At 45.3% G+C, this 15,339-nt stretch overlaps 1 protein-coding gene across 3 annotated transcripts; it reads right to left on the minus strand.

Annotated features, from left to right (window-relative positions):
- Positions 1–1,413: 1,413 nt before the first annotated feature.
- IGBP1 (immunoglobulin binding protein 1) lies at positions 1,414–15,339 on the minus strand. Of its 3 annotated transcripts, none has more exons than XM_008166516.4 (6): positions 14,809–15,339; positions 12,891–13,202; positions 9,836–10,031; positions 8,325–8,407; positions 6,247–6,359; positions 1,414–1,943 (listed from the first exon to the last, which is right to left on the minus strand). In XM_008166516.4, the coding sequence occupies exons 1-6, from the start codon at positions 14,997–14,999 to the stop codon at positions 1,798–1,800; spliced, it is 1,041 nt and encodes a 346-aa protein (XP_008164738.1). In that variant the 5' UTR covers positions 15,000–15,339; the 3' UTR covers positions 1,414–1,797. The 3 variants fall into 3 exon arrangements, with proteins under 3 accessions (XP_008164738.1, XP_008164737.1, XP_065412624.1); XM_008166515.4 differs by having other exon boundaries at positions 1,414–1,946; XM_065556552.1 differs by lacking the exons at positions 1,414–1,943; positions 6,247–6,359; positions 8,325–8,407 and adding an exon at positions 8,741–8,997 and having other exon boundaries at positions 14,809–15,039.

A 15,339-nucleotide genomic window follows, 5' to 3' on the forward strand; every position in this document is an offset into this window, starting at 1 on the left:
GGTTACTTTCTCATTAAAAAAAGTTCTTAGGATCCCATTCTGAGTTTTTAGGTCAGCCAAAACAGTACAGAGCCTCCTGTATTGAGTGTAGAGATAAGGGAAGTCCAGGTGCAGCACTGACCACATTGACAGCAGCAGCATGGAGAATCTTCCCTCCTAAAAAAATTGCTTTTGTAAGAGTGAATTTCAGTACTCAGTACTGAGCCTCTCTCCACCCAGGACTCTGCCAAGCAGGACCAGAACTCTAGCTACTTTTGGTACCAACTACTAGATATAAAGAATGAGCACTAAGCCTTTTTAAAAGCCAGACTTCATTCCCAAAAAGGTAATCAGACACAGGAAATTAATTGGGCTGTGGGTGGAAATTCCAAGCTGAACCTTGGAAATCAGAGGTGGCAAATACCTAATGCCTGCTCTGTACGCAGGACTGACCGTGTTAGCAGACAAGAAATTTAGCCAACATTGTTAAGCCAAATAGTTGTAACAAGGCTTTCAATAGCAGAACAGTTATAGAGCAGGTTCAGAAACCATTACTGATCCCTGACAAACCTGCGAGGGGGCAGTATAGTGCAGAGCTGCTGGCAAGCAATTTCTCTTTTTAGATTCCCTACCCAGTAAAGTCACTATTGCAGTTGCAACTCCATGCCAAATGTGACACAGCAGTTATGTTACCTAGTCTATCCCCTCTTCTCAGCCAGTACAGGATTATTATTCCCTAAAGCATTTTTTTTTTACATTATGTATTCTATCTAAACTAGCTTTAAACAATCCAAACAAGGAGGCCTCCACCACACAGCTTGTCTCAATGAACGGCCTAGAATTTCCATTTAATATCACCTCATTTCTTAATTCTAGCCCCTGGCAGCCCCATAAGTAGTTCTGGTCTCCCCTTGATATTTACATTTATTTCAGTTATCGGTCAGAAGTGGGTCTCAAGACACAGGCAGCTCTTTTGTATTCTCTAGAGAAGTGTTATAGCCACACAAAGTCTCCATTTTGAATTTAAATGGAGATTGCAGCAGTGCTGGAGACCGACATCCCTACTGTGGCAGTGGTATTGGGTCTTTTACCATCATTTAAAGCCAGTGTCCTTGAGACATCTTGCCTGTTTTACACAGAAAGACAGCATTTCTGTGAGCCACCTGGGGAAGAATAAAGATGTCCGACACTGGAAGCAGCTTCATCACTTCCTGGTTGCACAGGAGGCCCTCTTTGTAACTACAGTCCTTCACAAAAGATGAATCATATGTTTATGAACTCCCCCTTCAGAGCCTCAACTGATAACTTGCTCCTACAAATTGTTGTCTAAACTCTCACTTCCCATACTGTCCACGGCCTCGGAAGGGTACACCAGCATGATAAAGAAACACGGGTAGAGAATGGGGCCAGGAGCAAGAGACTTTACGTGACGGATTAAGCAGCACAAGGAAATTTATTCTTTTAAAAATAGAGAAAAATAAATACAGCCATCAACAATACAAAGAGCCACTTTCAAATTAATAGACTTTCTGCTTAACTCCTCCCTCTGATTAGGAGGATCAGGGAAGTTTTGCTCTGATCCCTCAAGTAAAGGGCCCCCCACTTGATGAAGCTTTGCCACATCACCATCACTCCATGACAAGTGCACTCTCTGATATTTAATGTAAATCAAGACAAACTGTCCTGTTCACTCCCCTTCCACAGGTGAGCCCCCAGCAGAAACCAAGGACCACCCTGCATATGTACAGCTATATACTCCTGCTATATAATGGAGTGCACTCAGTTGAGACTCTCCTGCTCTACTCAACCCTTCGACAGTCAGCCCATGTTCTTTCGGTTGCCAAATCCCCTTGGGTGTGTGTCTTTCCAGTCCTCCCAGGCTCGAGTTTTCTGTAGAGTTTCCTCATCATCCTCTTCCACCTTCTTCTCCTGCTGCTCTTTCTGCAGCTCCTCTTCAGAAAGATCTGCTGATGGTCAAGAAAAAGAGTAAGCTACCACACAGTGAAATGGAAACAAATGAGAATCACCAGTCAAGTTCTCTGTAGCGATATCTCTTGGAATATGATCTTTAAGAACAAAGGACTTGCCATATGGGATCATCCTAATGGTTTATCTAGACTGGTAGCCTGTCTGTTTCAGAGAAAGGTGCAAGAAAGTCCACAGTGGCTAATTATGAAACAAACACACCCATAGGGAAAGTGTCTTTCTAACCCGCCTCAGTTAATGGTTGACTTATGCCCTGAAGCACAAAGGCTTATATCCTGGTGTTCTTCCTGAAAACACCATCCTGGACACCATGGATGTAAAAGCACTTTACACCAATATTCCACATGAGGATGGACTACAAGCTGTCAGGAACAGTATCCCTGATGAGGCCACAGCACGCCTGGTGGCTGAGCTTTGTGACTTTGTCCTCACCCACAACCACTTCAGATTTGGAGACAACTTATACCTTCAAGTCAGTGGCACTGCTATGGGTACCCGCATGGCCCCACAGTATGCCAACATTTTTATGGCTCACTTAGAACAACGCTTCCTCAGCTCTCGTCCCCTAGTGCCCCTCCTCTACTTGCGCTACATTGATGACATCTTCATCATATGGACCCACGGAAAGGAGGCCCTTGAAGAATTCCACCTGGACTTCAACAATTTCCACCCCACTATCAACCTCAGCCTGGACCAGTCCACACAAGAGATCCACTTCCTGGATACTACAGTGCAAATAAGTGATGGTCACATAAACACCACCCTATGCCAGAAACCTACTGACCACTTGTGACGTTATTGACATAAACTGGGACCATATAGATCATTGTTGCAACCAAAGTCCTGTAGTGGCACCCAAATCTTGTATAAAGGGGGTCAAATGGGGTGTCTAGGACAAGGTTATGGTTTACTGGTTATGATTATGCTGTCTATATGTGTGTATCAGTTTTGTAGTCGAAGTTATGAATATTGGCTCTATACTGTCTGTATGGCAAACTTATGCTATGCTTCTGGGTGACATCCCAGACAAGCTGAGATTAGCTCTGCCTAGCCTGCTTGATGGCCCATTAAGGACCATCAGCTATACAATGGACCCATTGAGAGAAGGCAGATACGCCTTGTACCTCAGCAAAGTATGCAGGGACTGGCCCATGTGACTCCAGACTCCATGTTGCTGTAATTTAAGAACAAAGAGGTGTTCTTACACCTGGAAAAGACTATATAAGGCTGATGCCTGATTTCCATCTTGTCTTCAATCCTGCTTCTTACCTCTGGAGGAACTCTGCTACAAGCTGAAGCTTTGAACAAAGGACTGAGGACCCATCCCAGCTGGGGATGTATTCCAGAGACTTGATTTGAACCTGCAGTTTATTCCATCGCTGCTGCAAGCCTGAACCAAGAACTTTGCCATTACTGTATGTAATTGATTCCATTTAACCAATTCTAACTCTCATCTCTATCTTTTTCCTTTTATGAATAAACCTTTAGATTTTAGATTCTAAAGGATTGGCAGTAGCGTGATTTGTGGGTAAGGTCTGACTTGTACATTGACCTGGGTCTGGGGCTTGGTCCTTTGGGATCAGGAGAACCTTTTTCTTTTACTGGGGTATTGGTTTTTATAACTATTTGTCCCCATAACGTGTGGCACTGGTGGTAATACTGGGAAACTGGAGTGTCTAAGGAGATTGCTTGTGAGACTTGCGGTTAGCCAGTGGGGGAGACCGAAGTCTTAGTCTGGCTGGTTTGGTTTGCCTTAGAGGTGGAAAAACCCCAGCCTTGGGTTGTAACTGCCCTATTTGAGCAATTTGTCCTGAGTTGGCACTCTCAGTTGGGTTCCGCCAGAACCGCATTGTCACACCACTATACGTACCTACATGCCTCCAGCTTCCATCCAAGACATCACACGATCCATTGTCTACAGCCAAGCCCTAAGATACAACCGAATTTGCTCCAACCCCTCAGACAGAGGCAAACACCTACAAGATCTTCATTAAGCATTCGTAAAACTACAATACCCACCTGGGGAAGTGAGGAAACAGATTGACAGAGCAAGACGGGTACCCAGAAATCACCTACTACAGGACAGGCCCAACAAGGACAATAACAGAACACCACTGGCCATCACATACAGCCCCCAGCTAAAACCTCTCCAGCGCATTATCCACGATCTACAACCTATCCTGGAAAATGATCCTTCACTCTCACAGACCTTGGGAGGCAGGCCAGTCCTCGCTTACAGACAACCCCCCAACCTGAAGCAAATACTCACCAGCAACTACACACCACACCACAGAAACACCAACCCAGGAACCAATCCCTGTAGCAAACCTCGTTGCATACTCTGTCCCCATATCTACTCTGGCGACACCATCAGAGGACCCAACCACATCAGCCACACCATCAAGGGCTCATTCACCTGCACATCCACTAATGTTATATATGCCATCATGTGCCAGCAATGCCCCTCTGCCATGTACACTGGCCAAACCAGACAGTCCCTCCGCAAAAGAATAAATGGACACAAATTGGACATCAGGAATGGTAACATACATAAGCCAGTAAGTGAACACTTCAATCTCCCTGGTCATTCTATTACAGATTTAAAAGTCACTATCCTTGAACAAAAAAAACTTCAGAAACAGACTTCAAAGAGAAACAGCAGAACTAAAATTCATTTGCAAATTTACCACCATTAATCTGGGCTTGAATAGGGACTGGGAGTGGCTGGCTCATTACAGAAGCAGCTTTTCCTCTCCTGGAATTGACACCTCCTCATCTATTATTGGGAGTGGACTACATCCACCCAGATTGAATTGGCCCTGTCAACACTGGTTCTCCACTTGTGAAGTAACTCCCTGCTCTCCATGTGTCAGTATATAATGCCTGCATCTGTAACTTTCACTCTATGCATCCGAGGAAGTGAGTTTTTTATCCACGAAAGCTTATGCCCAAATAAATCTGTTAGTCTTTAAGGTGCCACCAGACTCCTTGTTGTTTTTGTAGATACAGACTAACACGGCTACCCCTGATACTTATATCCTCCTTTCTGTTCTTCTACTCAAATATAACTGTGGATACACTCATTCATAAGTGTCTAATCCTTTTTTTAAGCCTGTTAGGCTCTTACTTCAGAGACGATGTGGCAGTGAGTTCCAGTAGTTAATGTTTAAAAAAAAAAAAGTCATTGGCAGTTTAGTATATTACTTTATAATTCATTTACAGTAGTGCCTACAGTCCAGGGCCCCATGGTGCTAGTCATTTCACCAATTTACAGATAAGTTCTTTGGGACTGGGACTACCTTTCACTTTCATTAAGCGTTCCCTGTTTTTGTATTCTGAGAATGGGTCCTCCCATTTACCCTTTGTGTACCCTTTACTTTCTTTGTATCTTGGGTTTTGTTTTTAAGTAACTATCATATCCCCTTTTATTTCTCTCTTCTCTAAACTGCACTGTGTACCTCTTCAAATAGAAGTCTCTCCAAAACCTTTCATCACTTTTGTTGCCCATATAAAAACCCTTCGATTTCTGGTCAGCCCATCTCAAAAAAGATAGAATAAGTGCGTTCAGTTCTGATCTAAGAGAAGGTGTGCCCTGATTTATATTACGGCAATATGTTTTCAGTATTATTCTCCATCCAACTCTTTATACATCCTAACACTGTTTGCTTTTTGGGCTGCTGCTGCATATTGAATAGGTGTTTTCATTGAGATGTCTGCAGTGACACTCAAATACCTTTCCTGAGTGGTTCCAGTTAATTAAGAACCCAGTTCTATGCATGATGAGTTCAAATGATTCCTTCTGAGGTACACTAGCTTACATTTCCCACTCATCTGCCATCGTGTTGCTTATTCAGCTAGGTTTGTTGGGTCCCTCTGAAGTTCCCTGCATTCTTCACTGTTTTTTTCCCCCCCTCCTTTTGTTTTCTGTTTCAGCCAGTTTCAGAGCCATGACAATACTTTGCCTGTCACCCTACTGCCTCTTAGTTAGTTTTCTTAATAGCCTCTTGTGACAGACTTTGAAGGACAACAGATTACAGCGTATTTGGATTTTCAAAAAGCATGTCTGTTCCTATTTTGTTAACAAGCTCACTGAACACTAGTAAATTAGAATCAGATTTTTCCTTTACAAAAGATGTTTCAGCTTGTCTCCATCGTATTATGTTTATCTGGTTGTTTTACAATTGTTTCAACCAATTTTCCTGACACTGCAATAATGCACACTGGTTTGTGATTCCTAGGATCATTAGCACTCCCATTTACATATTCCTTACTGCTCCATACCTGCTGTTGTCTGGGGTTTGCCTTTATCGGGCATGATGCCCTGTTTACAGCGTTGTTCGTACCAATCATTTACTGTCATAGTTGCCAGGCTAGGATAGCCAGCTCCTAACACCCTGCAGGAAGAAATAGATAGTTAACAAAGCTACATACACAGTGCACATTCTATGTCAAGTTAATCCTCCTGTTGCGGCCTCATATCGCAGGTACTCACAACACACCAAGACGACAGTCTTTCCAGGGGAGCCCCAACTTATCAAGCACATTCTCACCTCCCATTCAAGAGAGTCCTTAGTCTGCCTGTTTAAATGAACCCTCCTGATTTGTAATTAAAATTTTTTAATTTTCCCCCTCAAATTGGACATTACAGTAATATTGCTATAAGTCTAGAAACGTCTCTTCCTCAATTTCCTGTCTTGTTCTGTCCCAAAGCCTGTAATGTGACCTTGTGGGGTTCTTTATCAAAAAGGATAGGGAAACAGCAAACTGGTTGCATACTGCACTTTGCCATCTTCTGGGAGAGAGCTACTTCTATTCTGGAGTCTGCCACTATGGCTTAATCCACACACACACTTGTGAACTCTGGATATATGCTGTTATTCTGCACAAGTAGTTGCAATCAACACCTTCTCTGAGGATTTGGGGTTCTCAGCAGTTGCAGTTCAAGTCACTAATGGCTAGGAACGTCTAATATGTGTTATGATACATATACCTACTTTGGGACACCTTACCTTTATCCTGTAATGCTGTGCGGGACATAAACATGGTTTGTACTGGAACTAGTGTATTTACAGAGAGTTCAAGCCTACAACAATTTGCTCTCCAGTAACCTTACATCCACAGAGACCATCCCAGAAGTCTAAAAGGCAGAGACCTGCTCAGTTCATAGGACCCTTGAGGCAGCATCCATTCACCCCAAAGGATAAGGATGGACGACACCCCTAGATACATGCTTGCTGTAGAACACCAAGCAACTAGGAACCAAGCTCAGAATCCAGTCCTTTACTTAGCAAAATAAACACATTTCTAAGATCCCAACAAAGGCCGTACTGTGAACATAGCAAAAAGCTTAGGCACAGGATGGTGACAAAAGACCTGGCAACCATACTCCTTCCGATACAATTAAGTGGTAGGTATACAAATATAAAATCCTGACTCCATTCAGTGCACTTCCTGTTAACAGCTAGAATTAAGGAGTTATATGTGTTTCTCAAGAAACACAGCAGACCTCTCTAGTAGATAACATCTTATGCTTCACTATCAAGGTTAATTTATTTTGGCTATATGACTGTCTTTTCCTGAGTTTGCCATTAGACTGATGGACAGACTGCTTCTGAAGTCACAGCTTTCACTGGCTCGAACACACTGACACTTCACATTAGAGACTGACATTGACAAACTACAACAGAGTTACCCAGATCCTTTGAGCTCAAACATGCACCTCACTCCTAGGGATAGATCCAAAATCTCAAGGTTTGCAGGAGTAAAATTTCCTTTAAACACAGGACGAAAAGGGAACTGTGACAAAGGTGAAGCAAAGGGCAGCATAGTGGGCCAACTCAGACTGCCTACTAGCCACCAACCATCTTTCCTTTCTTGGCTCTGTTTTAAGCCCTAGATTGGTAAAGGAAGTGCTAAGAGACACTCTGCTTGAGTAGCAACAGTGATGCTGCTATGACACATTGAGGGCTCAGAGAGGGGCAAAGGAAGCCTTGCCAGCTGAGAACTCCTCCCAGTTAACCAAATATAAAGAAAACAGAGCATAGATATGGTGGTACTCTTGGATCAGTGCACTCCACAGAGATGCTAGGACAGCATATTGGAGCATGCTGGTAGAGGGGAAATAAGAAAAGGAAAAGTGGAAGGAGGTATCTTACAGGCTCCCACCCCACCACATACAATAAAAGCCATCCTGACGTGGTGGAGGTCTTGAAGAAATTTTTCCTTTAGACGTGGAAGAATGTCCTGAGCCCAGCTTAGCCTTTTGTAAACACATTCCAAGCAGCGCTGTGCTCACTACTTCCAGGAAAATGGAGCCGTATGAGAGAGATTGCATCTAATGTTATTATGGTGCAACATACTTAGCCTGCATGGCGTCTCGGGTGAGAATGAAAGGTTTCATTGCAGTCCTGGGACGCTGAGAAGTCTGAGGAGGTGCTGAAGCCTTGAGATAGGAAACAAAAAGCAAAAAAATTTACTTTCAGAATAACCTCCCCTGCATCCCCCTCCACGTCCTCAAGTGCAGAGCATGAGAAAACCGCCACCTCTGCAGTCAGAGAAATGTACTGAGGGTACGTCTACACTGCAGCTGGGAGGTGTGATTCCCAGCGAGGAGAGACAGACTTGTGCTAGCTCTGTTTGGGATAGTGTGCTAAAAACAGCAGGATGGATGTTGTGGCACAGGCAGCAGCTCGGGATTCCTGCCTGAGTCCAAGACTGCCTTATCCCCTGGGTCGAAATTCAGATGGCTAGCCTGAGCCACCATACGCCCCGCAATGACCACACTGCTGTTTTTAGCATACTTGCTCGAGCAGACCAAGTGCACTTATCTACTGGTGCTGGGAATCACATGCCAGCTGCATTGTAGACATACCATGAGTCTGACAAGTTCCGGCCTTAACCCATGCTACGCCATAAACTTCCTAGGTGAGCTTCAGCATGTGACGTCACTTCCCTGTGCCTCAGGCACTCCCGTCCTGGGTGAAAGCAAGAAGCTGATAAAACATGAGGCAGCTGCAGTTGAGCTAGACTAACCTGGAGGAAAGAAACAAGAACAGTTATTTCTCCCAGAGACCAAACATGGCACATCTGCCACTCAGTAAATCCTATCACGAGCAGTAATTCTACCACCTCAGAGCACTGCAGCTGAGCAGAGCGCTGTCACCCCAGTTGACAGTGCTACAGGGACAGGTCACTGAAGTGCACAAAACAAGTTTATGTCCCAAATAAAGCTGGAATATTTTATGCAATATCCATTTAATGTGTTTCTAGTTCTAACCAGTAGACATTTTAAGTGAAGAGCACAAAGCTTGAACTCTTGAAAACAGCATTAGTCTGTATGATACAAATGTCGCATTTGCTGAAGGGGCTTTTACTGTTCAACAGGGTCACTCCTTTCAGGTGGCACCTGGACATTCTGAAAGCCAAGACTGCATGCTTAAAAGATCACTGGATTATTATTTTAACTGTGGCAGATTTATTATTTTAAGAGTGAGGGACTGACAATCTGCCATAGTGTAGGGCAAACCTGCTCCAGCAGTCTTTAAAGTACCTCTAGTCTGATGTGCAATACTCTGCTGTTTCAAGCCTTGACTGCCCACAACTAGAAAAGGTCATGCCAAATTTGGGCCTGGTTTGTTAATACAGACAAATATCCATTAGGCATTAAACAGAGACCCCTCCATTCATTTCACTTGTGATCTATGTAGGATTTTAACCCATGACTTCACATATGAAAGTACACTAAGCTCTGCCATTGAAACCATCTGATAATCTTTCATTTTGTTTCAGGCTCACCAATGTCCGTCATCAACCCCTGTTGTACACAAAACCTACAAGCCCCACACCCCATGACATATCCCAAATCTCATACCTGTTTTAGTGCATTCCTTCCTCTCAAAATCACTATTTCCTGGTCAATGCTCTCAATTTCGTCCAGGCTTGTTGTGATCCACTTCTGGATTTGCAGCACGTAGAATTCCCGTATCTGTTCCTCCTCCGCCTGGCCACTCTCCACAAAAGCTTTCATGGAGGCCAACCTATTCTCCACTTCCTTCTTCTGCTTATATCTGCCTCAGGGAGAGAGAGATAGGACCATTTAAGGAGCCTCTTTCAAACAACTTTTTAACAGATGGTACTTGACACAGCTGACTGTACAGCAAAGAGAGTTCAGGATGTTGTCATAGGGTGGATCACACTTTGTTAGAGAAATTACCTTTTGGAACAAGTAGCTCTGAAGTTCAGAATTAGAACACATCCCAACAGAACTACAGCAGCAGCTTACAGGGAAAAGTAAAGTAATATATTTCAATACAAGTCAGCACCTTATGGCCAGCCCACTCTCTGGAGACCATCAGCAAAGTGCCACACAAACTACAGTTTGAGAACCCTAACATGGAGTACAAGGGACACTCTTCCCATACTAATCAGCATCCAACAGGTGGATTTATCTTCTTGACTAAAGGCCTTCTCTTTCCCCTGTGAGGCTACTGAGAATATATAAACAGTCACATACATATAGCATAATGCAAGAGGGAAATCTGCTACAGTCTCCCTTTCCTCTCCCCTTCACTTTGACTGGTTATGATCCTTCTTTGACATGTCAGATCAAGTTTAGATTATATGCTCTTTGGAGCAAGCACAGGATCTTCACCTGTCTTTGTGAGGTGCCTAATACAATTTTTGGAACTCAAAAAAAATATACAAGAGGGCAGTTTTTGATGGCTCATTGCTGCAGTGTGGGTAAGAACAGACCTTGGCTGCAGGTATCTCCACTTTGCTGTTGAATACGATATATTTCAAACAAGAGGCTGGCTGAGATGCCAAGAAGCCTGCTGACCATTAACGAAAACCAGAGATACAATTTTAAAGTGGGTACAGTGCCATCTTCAAGAAATTAGCTCTTTAAAGAGAAAAGTCATGCTGACAGGATGTGTGAATAACTGCAAATCAGGAAGTACTTAACACCCAGGAGCTTCTCCAACAATAGCCACTATGGGTACCTGGTGGAAAAACCAAACAGAAAAAAAACCACCCATGGTGCATAAAATATTCCAGTCATTTGGTTTTTCTCAAGTAAATTTTGTTACGGTAGAAGCTGCGCTAAAGCCACCTATGCATAGAATAGATAGCGCATGGGCAGAGGCAATGAGTTTCCCCCACACAACACAACCAATAGTCCTAATGGAGGGATCATCTGAAGGAAAGGGGCACTCGAACTTCCTGGCCTAAAATCTTTAGTGCCCCTGCTGAGAGACCACCAACATGAGAGCTAATTAGGCCCTTCTTAGGAAATAAAGATATCAGAGGGGATCCTATAGGATGCAGTAATTCCTAGCTAGACAGAGATCTGGGCTTCAAAGTCTGAATCCTTGAGTTCAAAGTGCAAAAGGACACCTGAATTAGAAAACAGGGAGCTGTTTTATTATTTTATGGGATTATTATTTAAATCAAATATGCTTCTAAGGCTAGTCCCTTAGGCCCAGTTTCAGTGATTAACAAACTCAGCTAGGGAATCATTTCTGGGGTCCTCAGAATAAAACATTAAGAACCAAGGAGAGGGAAACTAAGGGGGTTGGAAGGGCAGATCATTCAGGAGAATCTCTTACTAAATTCAATACTGAGGGGCTGGACAAGCATAACGTTAAGAAACAGAAGGACCAGACCTCCAACTTCCCTCCTGGAGCAGTACAAGGGAAGTGACCCCATCCTAGCCAACCTTTATACTTTGAAGTAGGACAATGCTCTTCAAATAAGTTACTCCAAGGACACCACACATTTTATTACTACTCCCCAGACTCTAGAATTCTACCACATTCCTACCAGTTACTTTTGAGGGCCTCCATGCACTTGGGGTGATAGAGGGTGAGGGGGAAGAGGTGGCGGGAACATGCAGGCCTGGAATATAAGGAGGAGGTGCCATTCATCTGGACTGAGGTGTATTGGTGAATCCACATAAAATCTTGCCCAGTCTGTGTGAACTATGCTGGTCTTTATCAAAGTCAACGTGATTCCTCACTGCTGACATCAAGCCAACTTCCCAGATCAGAGAACAGACTGCAGCTTGCCCTTGAACAGAATCTACGGAGAAGAGGTTGCCTTTTCCCCCAATATACATATTGTTGCCAACAACCTTGGTCTCACAGCAAGAAGTGACCTTATATGTACATTATATCTTATTATACAATTTGAAAAATAGGTATTGTTTAAATTGTTGTACTAAAGCTGATGCTGAAAAAGAGGTAGCAGTACTGAGGACTTTGATAAGTGTATGGTGTTTTTCCTCTCACAGTAAAAAGGCTTTGGAGACAATTGGATCAGTGAAATGATACTACTGTATTTTAAAAAGAAAAACAGGAGTACTTGTGGCACCTTAGAGATTACCATCCCAAATCCATGTCTCTTAGAATATGAACTCTTTGGGGCTGGGACCATGCGTTTGTATGCAGCTCGGTGGGTCAGTAAGTTTGGCCACCCCTGAAATAGAGGCTCTGGTAATATTTCTTTTCCTCTCATTTACAACTTTAGGCTCCAATCTGGTAAATACTGCACAAATGGTCCCTCTCTGTGCAAGATGGGGTCTTAGTTACCCGAGTGATTACAACTACTAAACAGAAGTTGTAATCAACATGCCTATTAATGAATGCTATAGTAAATCAAGGGCTCTCCTGCCCAGGGAGAACTTAATAGCATGAAATGATACCCATGGTGAATATCTTGAAAACTAGAAAGCATGTTATTTAATAAATGAATGATGAAAAACTGTTTTTTCACTTTAATTACAATTCAAGCTATTCTCTTTACCATTTTATATTCGTCATTCTTATATCATACTGTACATTTTGTACTATGAAATATTCTACTTTTCCACCCCTAATTTTGTATCTGCAACTGCTTTAATAAGGGGGGTGGGGAGGGAGAGAATCTACCTTTCAATTTTTGCCTGTCTACCAGATGCCATGGCCACCAGACTGGACTGTGTGCCAGCTGGGCTAGCCCCGGAAGTACTCTCTGTAGGCTCATTTTCATTAGGACTCTCTGGTGTTGGTGGAAGGTGGAACTTGCCAATCTGGTAGTTCTTGCAGAGCTTCAGGAAGTCCATGAAGTGGGCACGAGCACTCTGCACATGCTCCAGACGCTTGCTAAGATTGACCTGTTTCATGGTGAGGGCTCCCAACAAAGCAGGTAACAGCAGATACTTCAGGTCAGCTGATGCAATCTCCTCCAGGTCTTCATTTTGGCTGAAAGAGAAATAAGATCTTCCTGTACCTCTGCCCTATTGGGTTCACACCTATGGCATGTATAGGAAGAACTGTAATCTCCACATCTCTGCAATGGGAGGAGGACCAAAAGGAAGGGATGGATGGAACATTTCCTCAGCTGAAGACAGCTCCTGGAGTGCAAGCTCTGAAGCCTTGTCTAAACTAGGATAAAAGATGGGTTTTTAAAATGTGTTAGCTAATATTTTATATCACCATAGCTTTTATCCTAGCCTAGACAAGGCCCCAGATAGAGCAGTAATACTCACAACATACAATGCTCTTTATCAACTGGTTTAGGTCTTTCTGCATCACCATATTCTATGGATTGTTATGCACTTCTAAAATAGCAACAGAGGGTCCTGTGGCACCTTTGAGACTAACAGAAGTATTGGGAGCATAAGCTTTCGTGGGTAAGAACCTCACTTCTTCAGATGCAAGACTAACACGGCTACCCCTCTGATACTTCTAAAATAGTTGTAGACCAGCCCATTGATTGATGGGGGCCAGTTTTAATTCTCTAACTTGATCTCTTGCTAACAGGACTAGCAAGAAAATAGATGCAGGATGCTTAGCACTTAGATGATGGAGCACTTCATGCCACTAGGAAGCAATCCCTCTGACAGAACAAGTTGCAGGACTGATGGGCTATGAAAGCCAACGCCCCTCATCTGCAAGGTGGTGGCTACATTCCAGGGTAGTTTCTCCATTGGGGGGGGGGGGGGAGAGAAGGAGATGGTGAGGGGGTCAGGCTCTGAAAAATAAAGCAGTATAAAACTAGTATGTAGCTTTTTGCTTCTCTATCAAGAATGTTGTCCATTTTTTTTTTAAATATTGCACTTTATGAAGTCGAGCAAATATACACATCTTAGAATTCTGCACAAAGCCAACTCTGTTCTGACATGCTTTGAAATGCTTTGTCAAATTCTGTAAAATTTAACCACTACACCGCCACAGAGGTGGCGGCAGGAGTTCTCTCTCTTGCCTCTATTAGGGATATTTTGCAAACCCTTCCCACTGCTAGTGACACCAGTTCAGGTTCCTACCACAGCCAGAGGCCCGGTGTAAGGGAGCTGCTTCCCTTCGGGGGCATTTTAAGATCTGGGAAGGGTTCGATGATGTGGGGCTTCAAACACCCGCGGCCTGTCTACACCTGCGCTCCCAGGACCGACAGCAGGCCCCGACACTGACCGCCCAAGCGGCATACAGCAGGCTCATCCACCGAGTGCGCGGCCCGAGGTAGCCCGATTAGTTGGGCGGGTCCGCAGAGCCCGGGGCCGGCTGCCCAGGGGAGGGGGCCGCAGAGCCGGGGAAAAGGGGGGCGAGGCGGGCCCGGCTGCCCAGGGGAGGGGGCCGCAGAGCCGGGGAAAAGGGGGGCGAGGCGGGCCCGGCTGCCCAGGGGAGGGGGCCGCAGAGCCGGGGAAAAGGGGGGCGAGGCGGGCCCGGCTGCCCAGGGGAGGGGGCCGCAGAGCCGGGGAAAAGGGGGGCGAGGCGGGGCCGGCTGCCCAGGGGAGGGGGCCGCAGAGCCGGGGAAAGGGGGGCGCAGCCTGAAGCCTCCGCCCCCCGAAAGGGCAGCTCGGCCGCGCACCTGAAGAGGTCGAGCTGCGCTACGCCGCGGGCTGCCTGCTGCAGGAGGTCGAGCCCCCGCCGGACCTTGTCCTGGACCGCCGGGACCCCCGAGGAGGGCTCGGTACTGGTGTCCACCTCGTCCAAGAGCCGCCAGCCTGTTTCCAGCAGTTCGGGGAGACGCGGTGGCGTCTCTGCTATCCCCTCCGCCATCTTAGGAAGGTGTGCGGTGCCTATGCGCAACTCCTTCCGGGAGTAGCAGAGCAGCGCCCGGCCGCCATATTAGTAGAGGCGACCCTCAACTTAAGCGCCCGGACGCCATCTTGGTTGAGGAAACGAAGCGTGTTGCCCGGAGGATTCGGGGCCTGAGGCCGAGCCCGGAGATTCTCCTTTGGGCGGGAAGCTCTCGGGGGGGCCCAGGCCGCCCCGGTTGATGTTCCTGGGCTGTCGCGCCTCAGGCACCACGAGTGGCCTAGCACCGCACACAGGCCGAAGGGCGCCTGCTGAGCCTGGGTTCCAGGTGTTGCAGGCGCCGGTGCCTCGGGCCCAGCCT

Source organism: Chrysemys picta, chromosome 9 (assembly GCF_011386835.1).
Source record: "Chrysemys picta bellii isolate R12L10 chromosome 9, ASM1138683v2, whole genome shotgun sequence".
NCBI classification, from domain to species: domain Eukaryota; kingdom Metazoa; phylum Chordata; order Testudines; family Emydidae; genus Chrysemys; species Chrysemys picta.

Bases quoted from the DNA above. Each gene is read 5' to 3' on its own strand.
- IGBP1 (XM_008166515.4), bottom strand. From the start codon at position 14,999: ATGGCGGAGGGGATAGCAGAGACGCCACCGCGTCTCCCCGAACTGCTG. The intron at 6,360-8,324 runs GTATGTTGCACC...TTCTTCCTGCAG, and splicing joins CGAGACGCCATGCAGGCTAA to GGTGTTAGGAGCTGGCTATC. The intron at 1,947-6,246 runs GTATGGAGCAGT...CTTGACCATCAG, and splicing joins CAAACCCCAGACAACAGCAG to CAGATCTTTCTGAAGAGGAG.